Consider the following 22,253-nt stretch of genomic DNA (forward strand, 5'->3'; position numbering starts at 1 on the left):
TGGTGAAGAGGGAAACTATTCAAATTCTTGGTTTTCATTTGAAAAACACTAAAAAAGGTCCAACCATTTTGGATTTAAGGTTGCCAGAAATATTTGTAGCATGTGCATTGACAGAAAAGAACATCTTGTGAGAACAGTGACCGGAAAGATTGTAAACTATGGGCATGCATGTGGAAAAAAGATGCAACAGAATTTCCTACTCATTTCAGATAACTCAATAGGAGTATGAGTGTTATATGGCAACGTGAACACTGAATATTTAAGGTGGCCACATATTGAGCACATGTTTATTCTGGGCCTATTACTGCTTGTGCCTTTCTACGTCCCTACCTACTGAGTTCCCTACATATTGAGATTCCTGTCTGCCCACACTGGGCCAGGTTTTTTACATTTAAAGCAATAAAATGATAGTTAAGCTGATGCAATCAAGTTAATGATTGTTTTGATATATTTTGAAAAGAGGGGAAAGAACTAATTAACACAATGGGTAGTTGATATGGAGGATGCTGCTTAAATTGTAATTGTTGTTTAAAAACCAAGTAGTTATATATATCTGGAATTTTATTCACCTTTTTTTCCTCAACTTGTACAAACTCATGATATATGACATTCACAAATACTTTTCCTCTTTAAGATACCCATATCCTCATCAAAAGGGAGTTAAATTGTTTTAAGACTATTTGTGATTATAAAAATACTTTTTTCAAATCTTACTTGTTAATAATCCTCATTAATAAAACCCGTTAAATTTCCAGTGTGTGTGATAAAAGTGGGAAATAAATGGATGATGTTGAAATGACTGGAGGAAAATAGATGATAGTCAAGTCTAGTTTTGATTCAGCTTTCTCTTATAGTGTGAGAGTCAGGATGATGTCAGATTAAAGAATACTCTTTCTTCTTTAAAATGTATAAGATGTCACCATGCATGTAATTGTATGACAAGCTGGAAGTTCTTGAATATCTAAATGATATTTTTTTCTTGTTTGCCTCTCACAGTGAATAATAATAGGCTGTTTGGTTTTTTTCCAGATAACCTTTTTCATGCTGCTGTCTGCAGTGTGTGTAATGCTGAACTTGGCTGGTTCCATTCTTTCTTGTCAGAACGCTCAGCTGGTAAAGTCCCTGGAAGGATGTCAGTTGGTGAGTAAAGAAAAACAAGTCTCTTATAAAGGGCAATGGGTTTTATTTTTTATTTGTTTGGCTTTTATACACATATTCATTTAATTTTCAAAACTGTGTGTGTTTAGTAGAGCCATCTATGGGCATTACAACATGAAAAATCAAGTTAGGAAAAGTTTGAGAGTTAAAGTGCTAATGTATTTACAGTGTTTTTTCACCTCAAAAAGTATGTTGTAATACTAGAAGGACTTGCTACTTAGTGTCATGGTACAAATGACGCTTAAACAGAATAGGTGGAATACAGGCCACATCAAAGCAATGCAATGATAACCATTTGATGTCAGCAGTATCAATATTTCATCCAATAGCTCCTTATACAGCCAGTGTATTTCACAGATGTACTGATAGTAATGTTTTGGTATATGTATGTTAATATTTTATTTGCCAACCTAAATTAGTTCTTTTTTTCAATTTCCAAAGCAAATGTATGTTACTTATGTTAAGTAAAACACAGAGTAATAAAAATTATCAGGATGTGGCATGCTCTAAATTATTAAAAGGTACAGTATACATAAAGTCTTTATGTTTTTATCTTAGGAAAAAAATACATATACATTGAACTCTAATATATTTTCTGACATAAACTAAGGAAGACGTCTACGGAACTAAACTCATGTCTGAAATCTCTGATTTAAAGTCAATAATAAAACAATTGTTTCCCCTCCCATAATTCAGGAAAAAATGACATTAAATTGTAAGATGGACAGATGGACTGGAGAATGTTTATGGATATGCATCAGTGCTCTTTTTAGTATAATTTGGCTGTCAGAAGACCAATCAAACTGTTTAAAATGTATGAGTATGCAGTCATAGGATACATTAAGTATTAAGAATATGTGCACATACACACCCCAAGACATTGATTTGAATGATAACGAGAAAAGACATTTTTCTCTCTAATGCCAACAGATGACTCCACAAAATGCTTGTGCATCTCTTCTATTCAGCCATTGTTTTCCTCCTTTGTTCTAAGGTTTTTGTCCAGGAAAACTCTTCAGGGTTCCGTTTGCACACAATATATTTAATAAAACTAAGTTAAATAATGTAAAATGTTTCGGCAAATATTTTGAAAGGCACGTGAAAAACAGGAAACCATTTGGGTGTGACCTGTTGCATGCCTTCACCTTGTTTAGTCAGCTTTTAAGCCCGTGTTCTGTTTTCCTGTCACTCGTCCTGTTTCAGAGGGGAGTGTGTGCAGCTCCATCAGTTAGGTAGTCTGGAAAAGCTTAGGTATTCTGCTAAGCTTTCTACGTATTTGCAATTTCCAGGTGTGATTGGGGTAAAGGCTTTATAGAACCAGATGGACGAAGCCAGATAGCTGACTCAGTGGAAAACCAGCAGTGACCCAAAGAGAGGAAGGGAGGGTTTTCCCTATAAAATATTTGATCTGTGAAATGCTTGATAAAGTTCCTGGCTCTCATTTTGATGGGGAGTTGGAGTTGTGCTGCAGAGCTGAAAAATCAATTGGTGGAACCTGGAGCTCTGTTGTAAGATGTATGCTGCACTTTGGAGTGCTATGGGAAAATAGCTTTTTTGTTGTGGGATTTTTTGTTTTTTTTTTTTTAATGAAAAAAAGAAGTATCATAGGTATTTTTGTGGAAGATCTTTGAAGTGAGTCTTACTAATTTGTTCTGAGATCCTTGCTTTGATATTAGGACTATTTAGAAGTTACTTCCAGGGACTATGTTTAAATCAGAACTTCCCATGAAGACTTACAAAAATGGCTTTGTATCTGCATGGAAGAAAGAATAAATAGTCTTTCAAAATGAATGCTTTCCTAACTACATAATGCCACTATATAACTATATTATTTTCAACATGATTTTGACCTGGAGCATCACTGTAATGAGTATCTTAGGCTTGTGTCTAGAGGTCATGCTCCGCTGGTTGATATGTGGTGTTCCATATTCTCAAGCAATGCCATCTTGCCGCATCTCTTATGTAGGATAGTATCAAAGCCCTATAGAAAAAAAAGAAAGGAATATTGGTATTTCGGAAACACGAATTTACCTCTTCCTTGCTCAATAGCTCATTGTTTGATTTGTTGGCAAAATCTCCTAGAATTTCTGTACTGTTTAATACATAAATTATTTCAGAACCAACATATTCTTAACTACTTTCTGGTTTTGACATTTAATTGACTGTAATAATAAATGAAAAAAGTGTGTGTGTATGTATAGATGGCTGAGGGGAGCCATTTGTACTTGCGTGTGCAGTCTTTCACCTCTGACTCAGTAGTAACCAGTGTCATTACTTGACATGGTTTTGACAGATGTCCAGTAAGCTGTGTGAACAGAATTTAAATAACAAATCCTGTCCCAGATGGAGAGGAATGCATGTAGCAAGAACAGTGCCATTGGTGCTGTCGCGTCTTAGTGCAGTATGGGTCTTGCTGCGTGTGTATGTCTGCTTTTCTAGTTCCTTTTAGGCAGCCATTATCAAACAGGGCTACTCAGCAAAGCCTACTGGAAAATCCCTACGCCTACAATTCAGTTGCTTACTCAGACTACTGGTAACTGTGATTATGTATGTGCTTGTTGGAGTCTATGTTTAAACATGTTGACAGAGTTCATTGTTTAATAATACCACCTACCCGTATGTGATCTCTGTTCTGGGATGTATTGTGGTAATGTGTTTGTGTTAGGATTCCTCATAGGCCTTTGCACCAACCAGAAAGACTCAGACAAATGAAAGGAAGTGTTTTAATTTCTCCTAATCCAAGCTATAATAAAGGTGTAGGACAAAAGGAAGAAAATCAAGTTAATGAGAATCAACGAAGTGGCATTGCAGGGACAGAAAGTTGAAGTAAGCAAAGTTCTGCTTAATTAGCACATTCATAGACAAAGAAAGCACTGGCTTCAGCCAGATGTTCGCTACCAAGAAAAAGACCTAAGTCAACAGAAAGTCTGTTTAGTCTTTTAGATGTTCTCTTCAGTGACCTCTCTTCTGGTTATGAACCCCATGTCTCTTCAGTTTTGGTCAGAATCACCACTTCTAATAGGAAAACTACTGCTGCAGAAGTAAACAGTGGCTAGCTGTGCAGTTGAATTCTCAGATCATTGATGAAAATTAAAAGGAATAAATTTATTTCGGATAAGGTGAAATTTAGAAGAAAAAAAAAAGCTGGTTCAGGAAAAATTGTTTTTCCTTTTTTTCCCCCCCCGCTTCCCCTTCGGCTTTTTGAGAAAATTGTATTTCAGCTGATTGGGATGTTTAATGTTGTTTCAAAATATCCTAAATTCGGTGATTTTCATGGGACCACATTTGATCTGAACTTTAAAATAGCCTTGCGTTCTTTAACTGTAAGATCATAGAATAAATAAGATCATAGAATCATTTAGGTTGGAAAAGACCTCTAAGATCATCAGGTCCAGCCATTAACCTAACACGGCCAAGTCTACCACTACACCATGTCCCTAAGCACCACATCTACACGTCCTTTAAATACCTCCAGGGATGGTGACTCAACCACTTCCCTGGGCAGCCTGTTCCAAGGCTTGACAACCCTTTTGGTGAAGAAATTTTTCCTAATATCCAGTCTAAACCTCCCCTGGCACAACTTGAGGCCATTTCTCTTGTCCTATCACTTGTAACTTTGGAGAAGAGACCAACCCCCACCTCACTACAACCTCCTTTCAGGCAGCTGTAGAGCGCGATAAGGTCTCCCCTCAGCCTCCTCTTCTCCAGGCTAAACAACCCCAGTTCCCTCAGCCACTCCTCATAAAACTTGTGCTCCAGGCCCTTCACCAGCTTCGTTGCCCGTCTTTGGACACACTGTATATTTGCCCCCCTTCTTCCCTCCTTTGTTTTGCCTTCTCTAGTCTTGTTCTAATCAACAGTGAGGGAAGGGCATGGTATCAAACAAATGGTTTCACTGGGCAGGCAGAGGGATAGCAGGTGGAAGCAGGCTTTGCCCTTGGGTAGGCATTTTAGGATTAAGAGGTTTGGTGGGTGGGCGTGTAGGGACTTCCTGAGGAGGTGCTTTCCCCATTTGTTCTCTTGTGGCAGAATTCAAAGGAAACCTGTGCTTGTTTCTCCAGGTTAATGGAAGATTGTCACTTAAGCAAGAATCTTGCAAATAGTGTTTTGCAGTTTTTCCAAAGCCCAGTGTACTTGGCTAGTAAATTAAAAGGCAACAGTTACGTTTCATTTGTACTTCCCTGAGCTTTTCGTTCCTGCTATAGACGGAATGTGCAAATTTTCCTCTGGACTAAAGAAATGCTGAGCTGGCAAAAGAAGGTAAAAAAAATGTTCAAACTGCTAGTTTCAATTTTCAGAACATGATGAAATACTAAGTAGCTTTGCCACAGTGTGTTGTACTAGATGAGGGCAATTTAATTTCATTGTGACTGTTTATCATATCATAATTGTTTTGAAAAAATACAGTTTATTCTGCCCAGACCTTACTTTTTAGATTTTCCTTACTCAAAATCACATTTCAGTCAGGTTGGGGACTTGCACGTGAGTACATTATGTTGCCATGTTGAAGGGCTCATACGTATGAAATTCTAGAGTTCTGTTCTTGTAGACCACCCACGGGGAGAGAGGCACTGTAGTGAACAACACTGCTTTATGATTAAGTGCAGGATTTGACTCAGAATTTGGTAATGTATTATGTTGAACATACTTAATTATTTTATTACTGTTTTTCACTCAAAAAGGAAAAATACCAGTTTCTTAACAACTTGTTCTAAACTTATATTTCGTGTTAATTCCTTAGATGGCTCACTTTAGTGTTGTAGATCTGTGCAGTCCTGCACTATGTGACTGGGTGTACATTATCAGAGCTCGAAATCTCTGATTGCCTTCTAGGATACAAATTTACTTTCTAGGATACAAATTTACTTTACGGCAATGCAACTCTAGGAGTCAAAATCCAGCTTTTGTAGATGTGCAGTTTGAGATGCAGTTAACATGCCATGTAACTGTACCAGACAAAAATATGCTAGTAAATTTCCAAGCACAGTACAGTACAAAAGTCAAATTCAAAATAAATTCCTTTTTACTTGTAGTATTTCTGTGAAACTCATTGATACTGAATGTATGGCTTTAAAAGTGATAATAGTATCTACTGTATTGTGGAGTTTAAATTCAGAAGCGTTTCACACATAGAGTAGTTGTTTGAAGAAAAAGAATGAGAGACAAGGGGCTTATTCTGCTTTAAACACTGGGGATTTATTGTAGATTCCATAATATATATTTTTGTGTGAATATGAAAAATGTGCTCACCATATGTTAGCGTTCTGAATGTGTCATTTGTGAATTTAGTATTTGTGCTCTTATCCTGCAGCTTAGCAACATATAACACTGAGGAACAATAAAATACCAGTAGGTTTAATGACTTGTTATGAAAATTTAATTGGATTTTTTTTCCCATGATTAGCTGTAGATCCTGCAGGCAAAACCTCAAGATACTGCTTTAAGTCAGTGACAGTAGGATGCGTACAGAGCAGTTACACACTCAAGCTGTTCATTAATGTGTGTATGAGAAACAACATTTCTGTCTTACGAATTTCTTTTTCAAAAAATTGATCTCTAAAAATTGTGCTTAATATATGTGGGTAGAGCAATTTGTATATTTTAATTTATATTCTATTACTGCACAAGATAGAATTTTTAGTGGTGTTTTATTTCTTTATTTGTCTTTACTGGGTGTACCTGTCTTATTGTAAGTCACTTATTCATTTAAAAATAAATGCTCTAGTTTTAACCAAAGTTACAGCTGCTTATTATTCAGAAAAGTAGTGATAGTGTCTCTCTGTGTAGAAAGATTGCTTATAATTTATTTTGCAGTTGAAAATTGTCCTGTGGTTGTAGTAACATATAAAGGAGGACTCCTTTTTCCCTGAATTATGTTTAGCTGGAATAGACAAAGCAAGGAAAAGCAAAGCAGGTGCAGGTTCACATAGAGATGAATGGCATACCCCAGTTCCAGAACTGAGGTTTCTTTGTATTTGTCCTGGTTTCGGCTGGGATAGAGTTAATTTTCTTCCTAGTAGCTGGTGTAGTGCTGTGTTTTGGATTTAGTATGAGAAGGATGTTGATAACACACTGATGTTGTAGTTGTCGCTCAGTAGCGCTTACCCTAGTCAAGGACTTCTCAGCTTCCCATGCTCTGCCAGGTGCACAAGAAGCTGGGAGGGAGCACAGCCAGGACAGCTGACCCAGACTGGCCAACGGGGTATTCCATACCATATGACGTCATGCTCAGTATATATACTGGGGGTTGGTGGGGGAGGGGCGATTGTTGCTTGGGGTCAGGCTGGGCATTGGTCGGCAGTGGTGAGCAATTGCATTATGCATCACTTGCTTTGTATATTCTATTATTATTATTAATATTATTAATTATTTGTTATTATTATTATTAATTTCCCTTCCTTTTCTGTTCTATTAAACTGTCTTTATCTCAACCCATGAGTTTTTCTCACTCTTACCCTTCCCTGTCGATTCTCTCCCCGTCCCCCTGGGGGGCAGTGAGCGAGCGGCTGCGTGGTGTTTGGCTGCCTGCCGGGTTAAACCACAACAGTATTCCATTTTGTGCTGTAGCTATGTTCAATTCTGTGCATATTGAAAAACAATTTTTAAAGTTCCAGGAAAATGTATCCTTTTTTTTGTTCTTATTCACTTGTCAGTTTTTTCTCTTGATATTTCCCTGCCACTCAACTTTATTCCTTACTGGATCTTCCTGCTCTTTCTCTTTCTATAAGCTGCTATAATTGACTAAAGTTCCTTCCCGTAAACATACCAGTGAGGCTTTCTTGCACTTCACTGCCTTGTTTTCAGCTTTTGAACTTTTATATTTTGTTTTGAAATTTTGTCCTGCTGTTTTTATGTTCCCCATAAAAAAACCTGAAGGTTGATTTAGGAAAAAAAAATGTAAAATCTATTACTACTTTTACTGGAAGTTTTACATTTGTAACAGGGAAAGGATAGAATGCAAAGGAACACTGTTACTTCATCCCTAGCTTGCCCTTTTTGATGAGAATGTGTGTGCACTCAAGCAGTAATTTCTTCTTTGTTAAGACACCTTTAATACCTAGACAGAATTTGGTGAATTGATACAGATGAAAAAAAGTCTGGTCTGTGCACATTTTTGTTACTTTATTGTAACACAGGGGATTGTGTGTGTGTGTATGTATTTTTAATAAATCTGAAATTCTCTGTGTTCTTTGTTGTTGGGAGGGTCCTTTACTCTTTTGATTCTCTGCTACTTAAAAGTCAGATTTTAATGTTTTTTATCACTTTTGAAGTAACAGTACTGCTTTTTGGCAAGACGAAATAAACTTAAAAGACAATTTATGCATGTAGGCAGCTCAGGCTGATGTTTGAAATCTTAAATATGGTTTGGATGAGGGTGTACTGTGCAACTGTCATAAATATGAAAGTACACAAACTATACTGTGATTACTGACTGTGCTTATTAGCATGAGTAAGAATCACAAAGTGGAATGCAAATATATACAGGAATACTGATGGTGAGGAGTATGTGCACGGGATGAAGTGAATGATGCTTTATTCTTGAGCTCTGCCAACCAAAAAGAGATTTAAACACAGCAGAGAGAGGAGGAGGAAGACAGTTTTGGAGGCACTGCTGGTGTAATTGTGTCTGAGGCTGGCAAACACCAGCCCTGCAGCTGGAAGGAGTACTCCCAACTCCTTCTCCCTGTGCTGATGTAGCTCTATTGTTTGTGCCACTGTATTTATGAAGCCACACAGTGAATGGCATTTGAGGTCTGATCTGGACTAGAAGTAAACCACTCCCACACAAAATAAGAAAAGTTAGTTTTGTCGATGTTCAGATCACAGAATAGCTGTATGAATTCTTCATCCTGTCTGCACAAGTGTGAGACAGCAGTAGAGCAGGGATGACATTCTGGAGCATGAGGGCTCAAAACTGCTTTCAGTTGCTGTATTGTTGAAAGCATGAATGCAGTGACATGCTCAGCCTTTTGTACTGCTCCCCATTACAAAAACAAAAGTTAGCAAAGATGTCACTTCACAAATATTTGAAGGAAAAGCTGCACAATGAGGCAAATTGTTAAAAGCTCTCCAAAAATGTATGTCTAAGATGAAAATAGAGTTTTGTTTTGTAGTCTGTTTGCAAATCTTAGGTGTTTTTGAATATGCTGTAATTTTTAAGATGTCCCTATGTTTTGCAGGAACTTTCATGTAAACAATTTTCTTTTAACTATTTTTAAGAATTGAGTTAAAGGGAGAGTTACTGAGCAGTACAAAGTTATAGAACATCTTTCAGAATGAATCGAGAATTTCTCCTAGACAGGGAATCTTGATCAAGAAAGTATTTCTCTTTTTAGCCTTATTTCTGTGACACCTGTTCATTACATGAGATAAAAGTAGAACTTGGGATTTGTATTTCATATTAGAAATGTCAGATACATCCCAACATGAGTCAGTGACTATCTTTCATTGAACAACGGCAGCATGGATCAGAGAATAAACGATCTTGCGGTACATAGCTTTGTCTGAAGTCCATTTTCCTCATTATAAAAAGTTTTAACAGCTGAAGACTATATTGATTTGCTTTATGCCTGGTGCTGGTATAGCAGGTGTGCTGTAGCATTCTGGCCACTGAATTTGACACAGCTCTAAATTCAAAGTGTAAGTTTCGAACTTCCTCTGTAGCATTTATCTAACAGTTGACACCATTTCCAGAGAGGTTCAGGGGCAAGACCTCCCCAGTGGCATTTAGTGCTTTGTGTTTTCCATTGATTTGAAGAGCTGAGGTTATCTGACCATAAACCATGTAGCTGGGTTTTGCTCAGATCTTTCACTTTTTAAAAGAAGGTATTAAAAGATTACAGGAATTGAAAAAAAAACAGTCTGAAATTGTTAAAGCAGCTTTTTGAATTAAATTGTATGCTAATTAGAAATAAAAAAGACAACTATTGTAAAGGTGCTCAAACTGTATTTTTTTCCTTTATTTCTTTTACAGTGTCTATGGCTTAGAGCATGACCAGTCTCTGAGTTGCCATAGACAATTATTTCCAGTGCTGCCTTTGAGTATATGGGAAACGGTATAATTTACATACCCAGATTTTTTAAAAGCCTTTTTACAAATTATACTGGCTAGAAGGGCGATCTGGAATCTCAGGAATTGAAGCCCTGAGCTTGTGTTGTGGTTTGACCCCAGCCAGCAACTAAGCCCCACACAGCTGCTCACTCACTCCCCGCCCCCAGTGGGATGGGGAGAGAATCAGAAGAGTAAAAGTGAGAAAACTCATGGGTTGAGATAAAGACAGTTTAATAGGGAAAGCAAAAGCTGTGCACGCAAGCAAAGCAAAACAAGGAATTCATTCACTGCTTCCCATCGGCAGGCAGGTGTTCAGCCATCTCCAGGGAAGCAGGGCTCCATCACGCGTAACGGTTACTTGGGAAGACAAACGCCATCACTCCAAATGTCCTCCCTTTCCTTCTTCTTCCCCCAGCTTTATATGCTGAGCATGACATCATATGGTATGGAATACCCCTTTGGTCAGTTGGGGTCAGCTGTTCCAGCCCTGTCCCCTCCCAACCTCTTGTGCACCCCCAGCCCACTCGCTGGTGGGGTGGGGTGAGAGGCAGAAAAGGCCTTGACTCTGTGTAAGCCCTGCTCAGCAGGAACTAAAACTTCCCTGTGTTATCAACACTGTTTCCAGCACAAATCCAGAACGTAGCCCCGTACTAGTACTGTGAAGAAGATTAACTTTATCCCAGGGGAGTGGAATGTCTCTCCTATGAGGAAAGGCTGAGAGAGCTGGGGTTGTTCAGCCTGGAGAAGAGAAGGCTTCGGGGAGACCTCATTGCAGCCTTTCAGTACTTAAAGGGGGTTTATAAAAAAGATGGGGACAGACTTTTTAGCAGGGCCTGATGCAACAGGACAAGGAGGAACGGTTTTAAACTAAAAGAGGGCAGATTTAGACTAGCTATAAGGAAGAAATTTTTTACAGTGAGGGTGGTGACACACTGGCACAGGTTGCCCAGAGAGGTGGTAGATGCCCCATCCCTGGAAACGTTCAAGGTCAGGTTGGACGGGGCTCTGAGCAACCTGATCTGGTTGAAGATGTCCCTGCCCACGGCAGGGGGGTTGGACTAGGTGACCTTTAAAGGTCCCTTCCAACCCAAACTACTCTGTGATTCTATGATCTGCATCTCATCTGGTAAAGTTTATTACGTTTTTTTAATGGACTCTTATTTCTGCTCTTCTAACTGCTGTTCTGATCACTAGCATGTAAGCAGAGAGTACTAGATAAGCCTGATAGGGGTGATACTAAAAAATACATATATTTAAATATGTAGTTATTAAGATTAAACATTCTTCGAGGTCTTAAGCAGTAAGAAAATATTCTGTTGAAATTATTCTATGTATGAGGCTGCGCGAGGCAATTCTACAAGTAATGCTGCTACCTATCTTTGTTCAGGAAATTGACAACATCCTAGGGAGAATTTGAATTTAAAATAGTAAGTGCATATTCGCATTATGAAATTTTTTGCTGATTTGTGTCTGGGAATTTTATTTTTTTTGTAAAAGAGTGAGTAATGTGGTGATTCAGATCTCTCACCACCCAGCCACTGTGCTTCCATCTTTACTTGGAGGAATGCAGGACTGATTGAGTATGCCTGAATGGTACATTGAATCTTTTGTTCTTTGCATGAAAAGCCATGGAAGTTTCTCATGAGTGTCATTCTTACTACTGATTATTGGAGTATAGAAACCTGGGATCTGGTATTTTTAAACTCATAGTTCAAGGAACTCCCATGTGATACTAATTACTTTTCTCAACACTAACCCAGATTGAATGACTACTAGTGACCTGGAGAAGTAAAGTATTGTATCCTATTGTTAGCCCTTTAAGTAACCTGCAAAAATGGGAATGGAGAAAGCATAGAAATACCCAGTTGAGATAATTTGAAGCAATGACAGTTCATATTAACAGGCTAGGTAAAAACATGTATGGAGTTAAATTTTGGCTTAAAAAAAGTCTTTGTTGGAAGGAAGCAGAAAAATAAACATTGCTATGGTTTTTATTTGGGGGGGGATGTTTGGTTTTGTTTTTTTGTTTTTTTTTTTTAATAAGGAAGTCAGAATCAGTATAATGAATATTTTCATTGAGCTGAATGGGATTATTTTAGAATCACTCATAGATATGTTAACTTTCATTTACTTTTTGAGAATGAGCAGCATTCGTTATTCTTAGCAAGGCATGCTTTAACGCAAGTCTTTGAAGAATAGAATGCATAATGCTTTTTAAAATGTAAAAACACTGAATGCTTATTGTATTCAAGACAAAATGAATATAGGAAAATAGAGAGCAAACCTTTTCCAAAAAAATATATATGGGATGACATGCACTTCTTTCTTCCTCCGCTTTTTCTTCATGCTGTGTTCTCTTTTCTCAAGTATGTGTCATGGTTTCTTTTGTAATTATTTTTCCATGTATGTGTAAGTATAAGTTACATTTGTGATCATGACTGCTTCATGTATTTTCTGACTTTTTTCTATTATCTTTCCCCATTGGGTATGATTTGATATTTATTCAGTTGAGTGCTCTGGTTTCATCTGCCCCTGTAAAGCAAATTTTTTTCAAAAAGAGGCATACAAGGTAACACTCTTCTTTGGTATCATATCCTCTTTCTGTATTTTACCTGGTTTTATAGCTTATATTAGCCAATGGAAGACATTCTGCTTCAGGGGATTCTGCATAGAGATTTTCATTTTGCATTTAGTAGTCATTACTGTCACAATAAGTGTAAATATAATTTTTGGAAAGTGTATTTCTGTTGATTTATACTTTCTCTGACCTTTTTTTTTTCCTTCACAGATTAAATTCGACAGTGATGGTGTCTGTGTTTGCTGTGAAATGCAGCATCAAACATCAGGCTGCAGTAACCTGGGAGAAACACTGAAACTGAACCCTCTGCAGGAGTGTAATGTTGTGCGGCTGACCCTAAAGGTGCGTTGTGAGAAGAATTAACAGTTTATTTCTGTTTTAAGTAGTGAGTACTTAGCAAGACAGAAGTGTGTGATGAAAGGAGGAGTAGCTGGTGTTCTCCGTGTTCGTACACTCTTACATGCAAAAAAAAATTATCTTCATCCAATAGAATTTAGTGCTTCTATGCATGAAAATGCTTTTATGTTGCACACTGTATATCTGTATTTGTATAGGTAACTATTTTGTTAGAGGTTATTTAAGAAACAGAAGTTACAATTGGTTATGACTGATGCTGGAAGGTATAAGAACAGGTATCTTTCATGTTACTGTTCAAGAAAGCTAGAATCAAAGGTGGTGGTTGGCGTTGTTTAGTAATGTTATAGTAGACTGCAAAGAAACATAAAGTATTAGCAGAATGATGAAGTATTTCATGATTTACTGCTAACACAACGTATTAGCAGTATTTCAGATGGAAGTTACTTTGGGAGAGAATAGTAAGTGTTCTCTCAGGATAATGCTGGAAACATGCTTATAGACTGTTCTGCAATATTATAAGTTGTTTAAATCCGGCAGCATTTTGTGTTACAATTACGCAGAGAAAAAACTGAGAGCAAATACTAAGAATATTGTGTGAGTGAGTTATATCCCAGTGTAATTGCCCACATCATTGCTTCACTTCATTGTCACCAAACTAGCAAGACATGGTGTTATGTTGGTTTGGAAAACAGTAAGGAATCCATGAAAGAATTGGTTAGAGAAAAGAACCCTACCCTGAAAGACAGATATTGATTCATTTTAGGTTTAATTTAATGATCAACAGAACTATCTCTGCATCTGTGGCTCTCAATTTCAAAGTATATATTTTTAATAAAGTTAATAGAATACAACGGAGTAAAGTAGTGAAATTCAATGTGATAAGGACACATTAGGGGTTTAGACTACAGTGTGAGGCCTGAAAATGCTAAGTTATATTGATATTTGAAGCTATATTTTAAAATTCAGAACAGGTAGAAATCCTGCAAAAGGTATAGAATGAATATCTAAATGTTCTTCAGCTTTGTTAAGAAAAAGAAAAAAAGAAAAACAACTACTAAGTAATAAGGATCAGGTAGAAATGAAAACAATTTGGTATGGCCCCAAAACTGAGTAAGAGCTCTGCCTCAGGTTTTAATGAGGATAATAAAGGAGCCTATGGGAGCAAAAACCTACTGGGTAGCAGGAATTTAGTAAGTGGAAAAGAAGCATAACTTGATATTGCTGGTCAAAAAATAATAATTAACTGCTACTTGGAATGCTAAATTCAGGACTGTATTCAGTGGTACAGTTTCAGTGAAATGTGTTACGAGGGGGTAATGCAGGAAAATAACTTCTCAGAAAGACATTCTTCAAAATATGACAGATGCAAAAACATGAACCTGTCGTACAGAAAAAGCTGACTTGCTGATCCTATAAAAATAAAGATTGAGGGAGCATATGGTTGCTTGCTGTAAATATGTCAGTAGAGTAAACTTTAATGAGAGAGAAAAGAACTGTTTATCTTTGAGGACATTGTGAGCATATGAAGTGAGTAGAAGCAACATATGCTGGAAGTCAGGGTAAGGTTTCTAACCAATACAGCAATAAGAGTAGAAGCGTGGAATATAATTTATTTTAAAATATAACTTAGTCATTTATAAAAGGAATTGATGACATATCTGCTTGCACTAGCAGAGGACTGATTTAAACACATGAGTTCCTGTGAGTATAATCTGAGTACAGCTTTAATTAAGTATGTTCAGAATTTTTCATTTAAGAGAAGGTAGTTAGGAAAACAATTTTTTCAGAAAGTTTCTTAAATCTTTTTCAGTTTTAATCTACATTTGCTTTCTATTTGGCTTTGAGAGCTCTCTATTCCTGGCTGTAAATTTAAGAACAGCATCCTACTAAGCCCGCAAGAAAAAAAGATTACAGCTTATTAGGTAAACAACTGACAGTGATAAGGCTCACCTTCTTTAATTGCAATTAACAACTACAATGTGATTTTAAGAGAACAGATGTTTTAGTACCAAAAGCTCAATTGTGTTCATTGTTTGGGGAGCCAGAGGGAGAGAAGGTGTAGAGTACCAGAGTTAAGATTATACACCTTTATGTATAACATTATGTAGGCTTCACGCGCTTTCTCTTTGTTGAGGGTGGGTAAAACCTCATGCTTCCACAAAGTCATCTGTGCTTTTTTGATGATAGCAACTATGGGAGCTGCATTGTGAACAGAACAATTGTGCATGTATCACCTGTCTGATCTTATTCCTGGTCAGTCAAACAGGACAAGGAAAAATAACAGTGGCTACCAGTCTTGTGTACGCTAAATTGTGCTGGGATCATGCCTTGCATGATATTGAGTGGGGGTTTTTTAATAGTTGCTTTCAAAAATTTCTAAATTTTTTTTTAATTTGTTTTTCTCATCTCTGTTCTGATTTGAATCATGTCTTTATGCTCCTTTGTAAATCAATGTCTGCATCTTCCTTTCAAACCCTGAATGAAGTACCCAAATATTTTAATGGGGACACAAGAATTACCACTGCAATATCTATGATCACACATACGTACATATATAGATATGAGTATTGATTGCAAAAGCTGACTGAATATGTGATCTGTGAGATAAGTGCTAATTCCTGTGATTATTTGAATAGTGAAATTTCAGCACAAAATCATATGTTACAGTAAAATGGACAAAAATATTCTGCCATTTCACTGCTGTAAGGGTTGAGGACTCAACCCATTTCAAGGACAATGAATTGGTGGGTTTAGAGTTTTATTTATAAGACATTATACCTGTAGTCTTGTCTGCATATTTCCAGTAAAAATAGCACAATTGCATGATGTGACAAACTACCTTTAAGTTCTGCAGGCATCCAAGTCTGATCCATCTGCCCTGTTTTACAATGGAGAGATTTTCTGGTTACTGTTTTCCACCAGAAGATGCATTTTCTACACAGTTTCCTGCATCAATAGCTCCTAAGCTGCCCCTGAAAATAAGGTTCCTTGCTTTCCTCTGGATTCTCAGGGTCAATATTCTGTGCTGCTAAAGAATGTCAGTGTCTCAGTATCTTGATTTTAACCATAGCGCTTCTAGAACGACTCTATCCTCTGTTAGGAAGTTACTTGACTTAATTCAAACCAAATTAAGGTAAAATCAAATCCTACCTGTTAACAAAATCATAGAATCATTAAGGTTGGAAAAGACCTTTAAGATCATCAAGTCCAACCGTCAACTCAACACCACCATGCCCACTAAACCATGTCCCTAAGCACCACATCTACACGTCTTTTAAATACCTCCAGGGATGGTGACTCAACCACTTCCCTGGGCAGCCTGTTCCAAGGCTTGACAACCCTTTTGGTGAAGAAGTATTTCCTAATGTCCAATCTAAACCTCCCCTGGCACAACTTGAGGCCATTTCCTCTTGTCCTTTCGCTTGTTACTTGGGAGAACAGATCAACCCCCACCTCTCACTACAACCTCCTTCCAGGTAGTTGTAGAGAGCGATAAGGTCTCCCCTCAGCCTCCTCTTCTCCAGACTAAACAACCCCAGTTCCCTCAGCCGCTCCTCATAAGACTTGCGCTCCAGACCCTTCACCAGCTTTGTTGCCCTTCTCTGGACACACTCCAGCACCTCAATGTCTTTCTTGTAGTGAGGGGCCCAAAACTGAACACAGGATTCGAGGTGCGGCCTCACCAGTGCCAAGTACAGGGGCACGATCACCTCCCTGCTCCTGCTGGCCACACTATTTCTGATACAGGCCAGGATGCCGTTGGCCTTCTTGGCCACCTGGGCACACTGCTGGCTCATGTTCTGCTGGCTGTCAATCAGCACCCCCAGGTCCTTTTCCTCTGGGCAGCTTCCCAGCCACTCTTCCCCAAGCCTGTAGCATTGCATGGGGTTGTTGTGACCCAAGTGCAGGACCCAGCACTTGGCCTTGTTGAACCTCATACAGTTGTTAAAAAAAAGTTAGAAAGGTTTATTAAGAATCAGATGTACAGGATTGAGATGATGACCACAGATGTGATGGACTTAAGGTGCAGTTTCTCTCAACTTAATCTGCTTTTTCAGAGAGCTGCCACCAGAAAGAGCAGTTCTGTATCTGGCTGTTTCCTGCCACTGAGTTTGTTGGTTTGGATTTAGCAGTTGTGTCATCACGGAATGAATCTGTTCCATGAACTGATCTGGTCCAAAACCCCACTATCTGCACTGAGCTTTTAGTGAAAACAATCTGGCACTGAGATCTACACTTTCTTGTGTCACACAGATCCCCCTTTGGGATTACTGAACTTCCAAGCTTCATCTGTTAGGTAGGGTGCTGTGAAGTGCTATAGCCAAGATGCCAAAAGGAGCATCTGCTTGCCTGTTCCTTCTGAGCCATCTCTTCATCAGCAAAGTTCACTCCTAGATTGAATTCATTTGGTATGAAACTAGGCTTGGTGTTAGCCACTTTATATGCTGAACTTCATATCCCATACAAACAATATCAGTAAATCATGTAAATCAAGATGAATACTTGAAAGAAACATGTTTGCAAGGCTAACGTGTGTACCTCACTACGCACTCTTGCCAATTGACTGTTAGGTCTAGTTTCATGCAGGTGAATGATAATGCATTCAGGCGAACTCTGGTTTAAGGAGATTTTGTGTTTATAATCAAAGATATATGATAATTTTACAAATGTAGGAATGGATACTGTTATACAAGGAAATTTGCCTCAAGACATTCCTTTTAATATTTAATGATTTTTGAGAAAATAATTTTTATGGGATGAAATATTAGAAATCATTTGTCCTCTGCTGCTTAAATTTTATAGACTTACCCTTGTCTTACGAACTTAATTGAAGAGGAAAAGATAACATTATTCTTACAGTAAAGAGAGAACATTTTTACTTACAGTAAAATTCCTAAAAGAAAGCTATGAGCTGAAGCATGAAGCTATGGCAAAATGTTTTGTTTTATTTTGTTGATATATGGACTGTCTTACCTTACAATAATTGAATCTTAGAGAACTTGGTATTTTAAAATCTTAAAAGCTCCATCATACGAAATCTCTTGGGTAAAACATAAAAGGCTCATTATTTAAATATCTGAAAAACAGTCACTTGAGATAAATTGTTTGCCAGAACCAATAAATTCTGTGCAAATAACACTTTGTAAATTTACCTTATCTTGTGCTTGGAAGCAATTGAATATTTTTTCACCTTCTGAGATGGACTTCAGTTGAGCTCATTTTGCTTTTACCTCCTGTCCAAACAAGAGAGGAGTGATTCTAATGCATAAAGTAGAAGTTTATGGCCAAAGATGCCCAGATTTGTAGACTACTGAGGGAACTGTGGAACAGGACAGGAGCACAAACCTGTTATGAGTAGGCTTGAATTAATTAAACAGCTGAAGCTCCACTGGAAAGGTTCTTAGAGGCTCACAAATTGATGAAGATTTAAAAGCAGTGTGTTACATAAAACAGCCAGTCCATTTAGCCAGGATGTTATCAGCAGTGTATTACTTTCTTGACTGTCTCTGTCATCTGATATTGTGTGCAAGTTGGCATTTATTCAGGTAAAACCAGAAAAAATGCAGGAGGGCAAATCTTTTTTATACATACACACACACACATATGTACGTAAACAAACACACACAGACCTGGTTGTAAAACCATATATCTCTGGATTACGTTGCTGATTATACTTCAGGCAACAACCAAAGTCCTTTCCAAGATGAGACCAGTACAACTGAGATGCCTTTTTTTGACAGCATTACCTCTGAGTGAGCATAAAACGCTGACATAGTAGTCTGCACTGAATGTGTTGGTTTGTAGATGAAATTTTAAGGAACTGACTTTTTCTTGTAACGTTAATTAAAATACGAGGACTGAATTTTCCTGACAGCTTTCATCTGTGGAAGTTATTCCTTCTTTCTAAGCTCAGAATATCCTGAACTTATTAAAGACATGCATGCAACAAAGCTTATCTTCTTGAGACTGTGTTTTGAGAGGATGGAGTTAGGTATTTAGAATATTGAATTATTTTGTAATGTTTGATATTTGCATGTAAGAGGAGAATGTTATGCTGCTTTGGTTTAGTAATGATCCAGTAGGGTATTTTTAATTACTTTAACAGCTTACACAACCCAGAATACCTGCAGTCATGTATGCTAATTTATGAATTTGCTATTTAAATAATTGCTTCCTACTTTAAGTAAAGTGCTTCTATAGAATGATTTTGTTGACTATACAGGCTAGGGGAAAACCTGATTCCCCCCTCTATTTTTAGCATAAATATTTGGTTTGGAGCTGCTAAAATTAAAGTACAATATAAATAGTAAATGTCTTTTTCAGGTTACTAACTCCATTAATTGGTTTGTAAGCTAGGCATCATTATTAGAGATTTATGTAACTCGGGGTTCTTGCAGCCTTCTGTGTGAATCTTTCCTTTCCCCTTCTTTGAATCTGAATTTATTGTTACTGAGTTTCCTGATGACCAAGCCTACCCATATTTTTTTTTCCATTCAGAAGAACATGCTTTCACTTGCAAAACAGAGGAGGATGACTCCTAACATGTTCTTTGGAGTTATGAGAACAGACTTTCTTCAGATTTGCTGTATGACCAAATGCAAAATATTTAATTTTGCTGAATGAGTTACCTAAAAGACTTCATAATCTGCTTAAAATTGGATAAAGCTCAGTGTAGAACAAGTAACTTCCTATCAGATTTTTAAATGCTGGAATTGTTTCATGTTCCTTAACAGGTAGCTGAAAATATTCTCTATGCAGAGTGTATTTACCATACTAGATACCATCAAAAATAGAACGGTTCAGTGTGGGCTTTGTAGTCTGAATAGTTGAGCTACAATTATTCCAAAGTTCTAAGTAACAGGTGTATAACAGACATAGCCTGCTCATGCTTTTCCTTCCTCGTGAATGTTTTTGTTCCTAGCTTAGGCAATGAGTGAGTACGGTTGTGAACTTCTCTCATGGCTGAAAAGCTGCATCTTACATACTTGTCCAGTTATTTTATGGAACCTTAGTCTTTCAGGACTCTCTAACTAACATATTTCCAGTACTAAATTCAATGTAGACACCTGAGTTGATGAGAGATACGCAAACTCGCATCCATCGGAGAAGACCTTTTTGAGTTTATTTTTCTTAATTAGCAGCTGTGAACTGCTTCCTTAAAAATATAGTAAATATTTTAGACCCATATAAAATAGTATACTATATTGTACTTTCATGCCTTAAATCTATTTTATGAAGCATTGGCCATTTCTCCATTTAAAGTTCAATGTGCTTTTGAGACCTGTATGGTTCAGAATTGATTCTTTGTGAGCAAAGACCGTTTTCCTAGTATTAGAGCAGCTATTTTTTCTAGTGTTTTTCAGACATATCCAGTTAGAACAACTGAAGTTATAATTTGAGTTAAAAGGATTGTTGTCCTTGAATTCATGAATAAAAGAGGTACACAGACACTAATTTCATGGGTGAAAAAGCTTTACTGCTCATTATCTCTTTTCAGGTTATAGTAGTATAAGAAATGAAGCACTGTAATTGAAGTCAATCAAGGAGAAAAGAAATCATCCTCACAGAATTGCAGAAGTGAAGCTGGTTTTAGCCCTTGATCAGTGTGGATGTTTAGATCCATGTGTTCAGGGCTACTGATTACAGAGGTGTTCTTTTTACACATCAGCAAGCTTATTTTACTCCTTTTGTTGTATATTGACTGAGCTCTCTAAAGTGCAAAGGATTTAAGAGCCTCAAAGACTATGAACCTTTTATTTCCACAGGAAAACAATCTATTGAGCAGCAAAATGTGAGTGTGTTGTAAAGAGTTGCCTGTTACACAGGTTAGAACTCTTTAAGAAGTACTGGGTTTGTGCTGTGTAACCTATTTTTTTGGTAATATGAACATAAGTAACACATTTCACAGAAAATAATATTTTAAATGTTGTAAATAAATATGGAGACAAAGAAGTAAGTGGGACAAGAAGCATTCGTCTGTTTCCTTCTAGAGCAAAATAGGTTTAAATGCAGTTTCTCAATTCTGTGTAAGCAGCACAGCTGGATAATTTTCTATATAATATTTGACAGAAAGAATGAATATTTTGTTGTAATAGTGCTTCATCTGTGTGGTGTGTGTCTGTATAGAATGTTAAATTCCCTGGTTTGATGTTCATGCGTGTAACTTAATTGACAGTAAAGTTCATTGCTATGATATGAAGAGGGAATGGAGTGATTAAATATTTACCAAAGTCTGCATTTGAGTTGAGTTGTGAAGATGTCCAGAGATTCTTGTTTTATTTTGGCTTACTTGATTTTTAATCTGTATTTAGTAAAAGGAATTAGGGAGCTCCTGCAATAGTTTGGTAAAAGGAGACGGGTTGAGCAAGGCCATTGGTGTTTTTTCCCAAATAGCAATTATCCTGAAGCATATAATTTTATTGGGCTTATGCTAAAGTCCGTTGGTGTGATCGTCATAACTTGGCTTCATTTCAAGCCCTTACAAAACAGTAGTTTGTGGTAGGTGGTTACATATCGAAAGGAAGTTTCAGGGAAACTTTTTTGGTTTTTTACTTGATGCTTTATGTATTTGATGAATAAAGTGTGTACGAACAAGATGACACACTCTCATTCCAGAGGTTAATGTGTCTTAATGTGCTTTTTCATAGCTATGAGGTTGGAGCTATTGTATATATGGAAACAAAGTTCTTTAGGAATTCACCTTATTGCCTGGTTTCATATGCAGGCTGCTGTCAGTCTTGTAGTACTTCCCTTCCAGACCTAAAATTACATAGAGATTTTGCTGTTAATGTTGAATGCATGAATTATTACATGTACTGCAGCTGGATTGCAGCTGTGGTTGAGTAATATGGCTTTCCTACAGCTGGTTCTGGAAGGCAACCGATAGTAGAGAGAAATTGATTTATAACTGTTTTCTAAGATGAGGGAACTCTATGGATATGGCTCACCATTAGAGCAAATTGGTAGTATTCCAGTTTTGCTTTGTATTTGCTGTGATAGGAGGTACAAATTACGTGTTGAAGGGCAAAATTTCAGAAAGGTGAATACACTTGCAGTGAGTGTTCTTTGGTTATAAAGGGCCCAGTTCTGCCTCCTCTCCCATCGCTA

General features: G+C 37.3%; 1 protein-coding gene across 1 annotated transcript in view; it reads left to right on the forward strand.

Annotated features, from left to right (window-relative positions):
* ENTREP2 (endosomal transmembrane epsin interactor 2) overlaps positions 1 to 22,253 on the forward strand; it is a 153,601-nt gene that overhangs the window by 91,467 nt on the left and 39,881 nt on the right. The window contains exons 3-4 of the mRNA XM_075160260.1: positions 1,030 to 1,140; positions 12,999 to 13,130. Coding sequence (XP_075016361.1) covers positions 1,030 to 1,140; positions 12,999 to 13,130 — 243 coding nt within the window. The remainder of the gene's footprint in view (positions 1 to 1,029; positions 1,141 to 12,998; positions 13,131 to 22,253) is intronic.

The sequence above is a fragment of the Calonectris borealis genome, chromosome 11 (genome assembly GCF_964195595.1).
Source record: "Calonectris borealis chromosome 11, bCalBor7.hap1.2, whole genome shotgun sequence".
Lineage (NCBI taxonomy): Eukaryota > Metazoa > Chordata > Aves > Procellariiformes > Procellariidae > Calonectris > Calonectris borealis.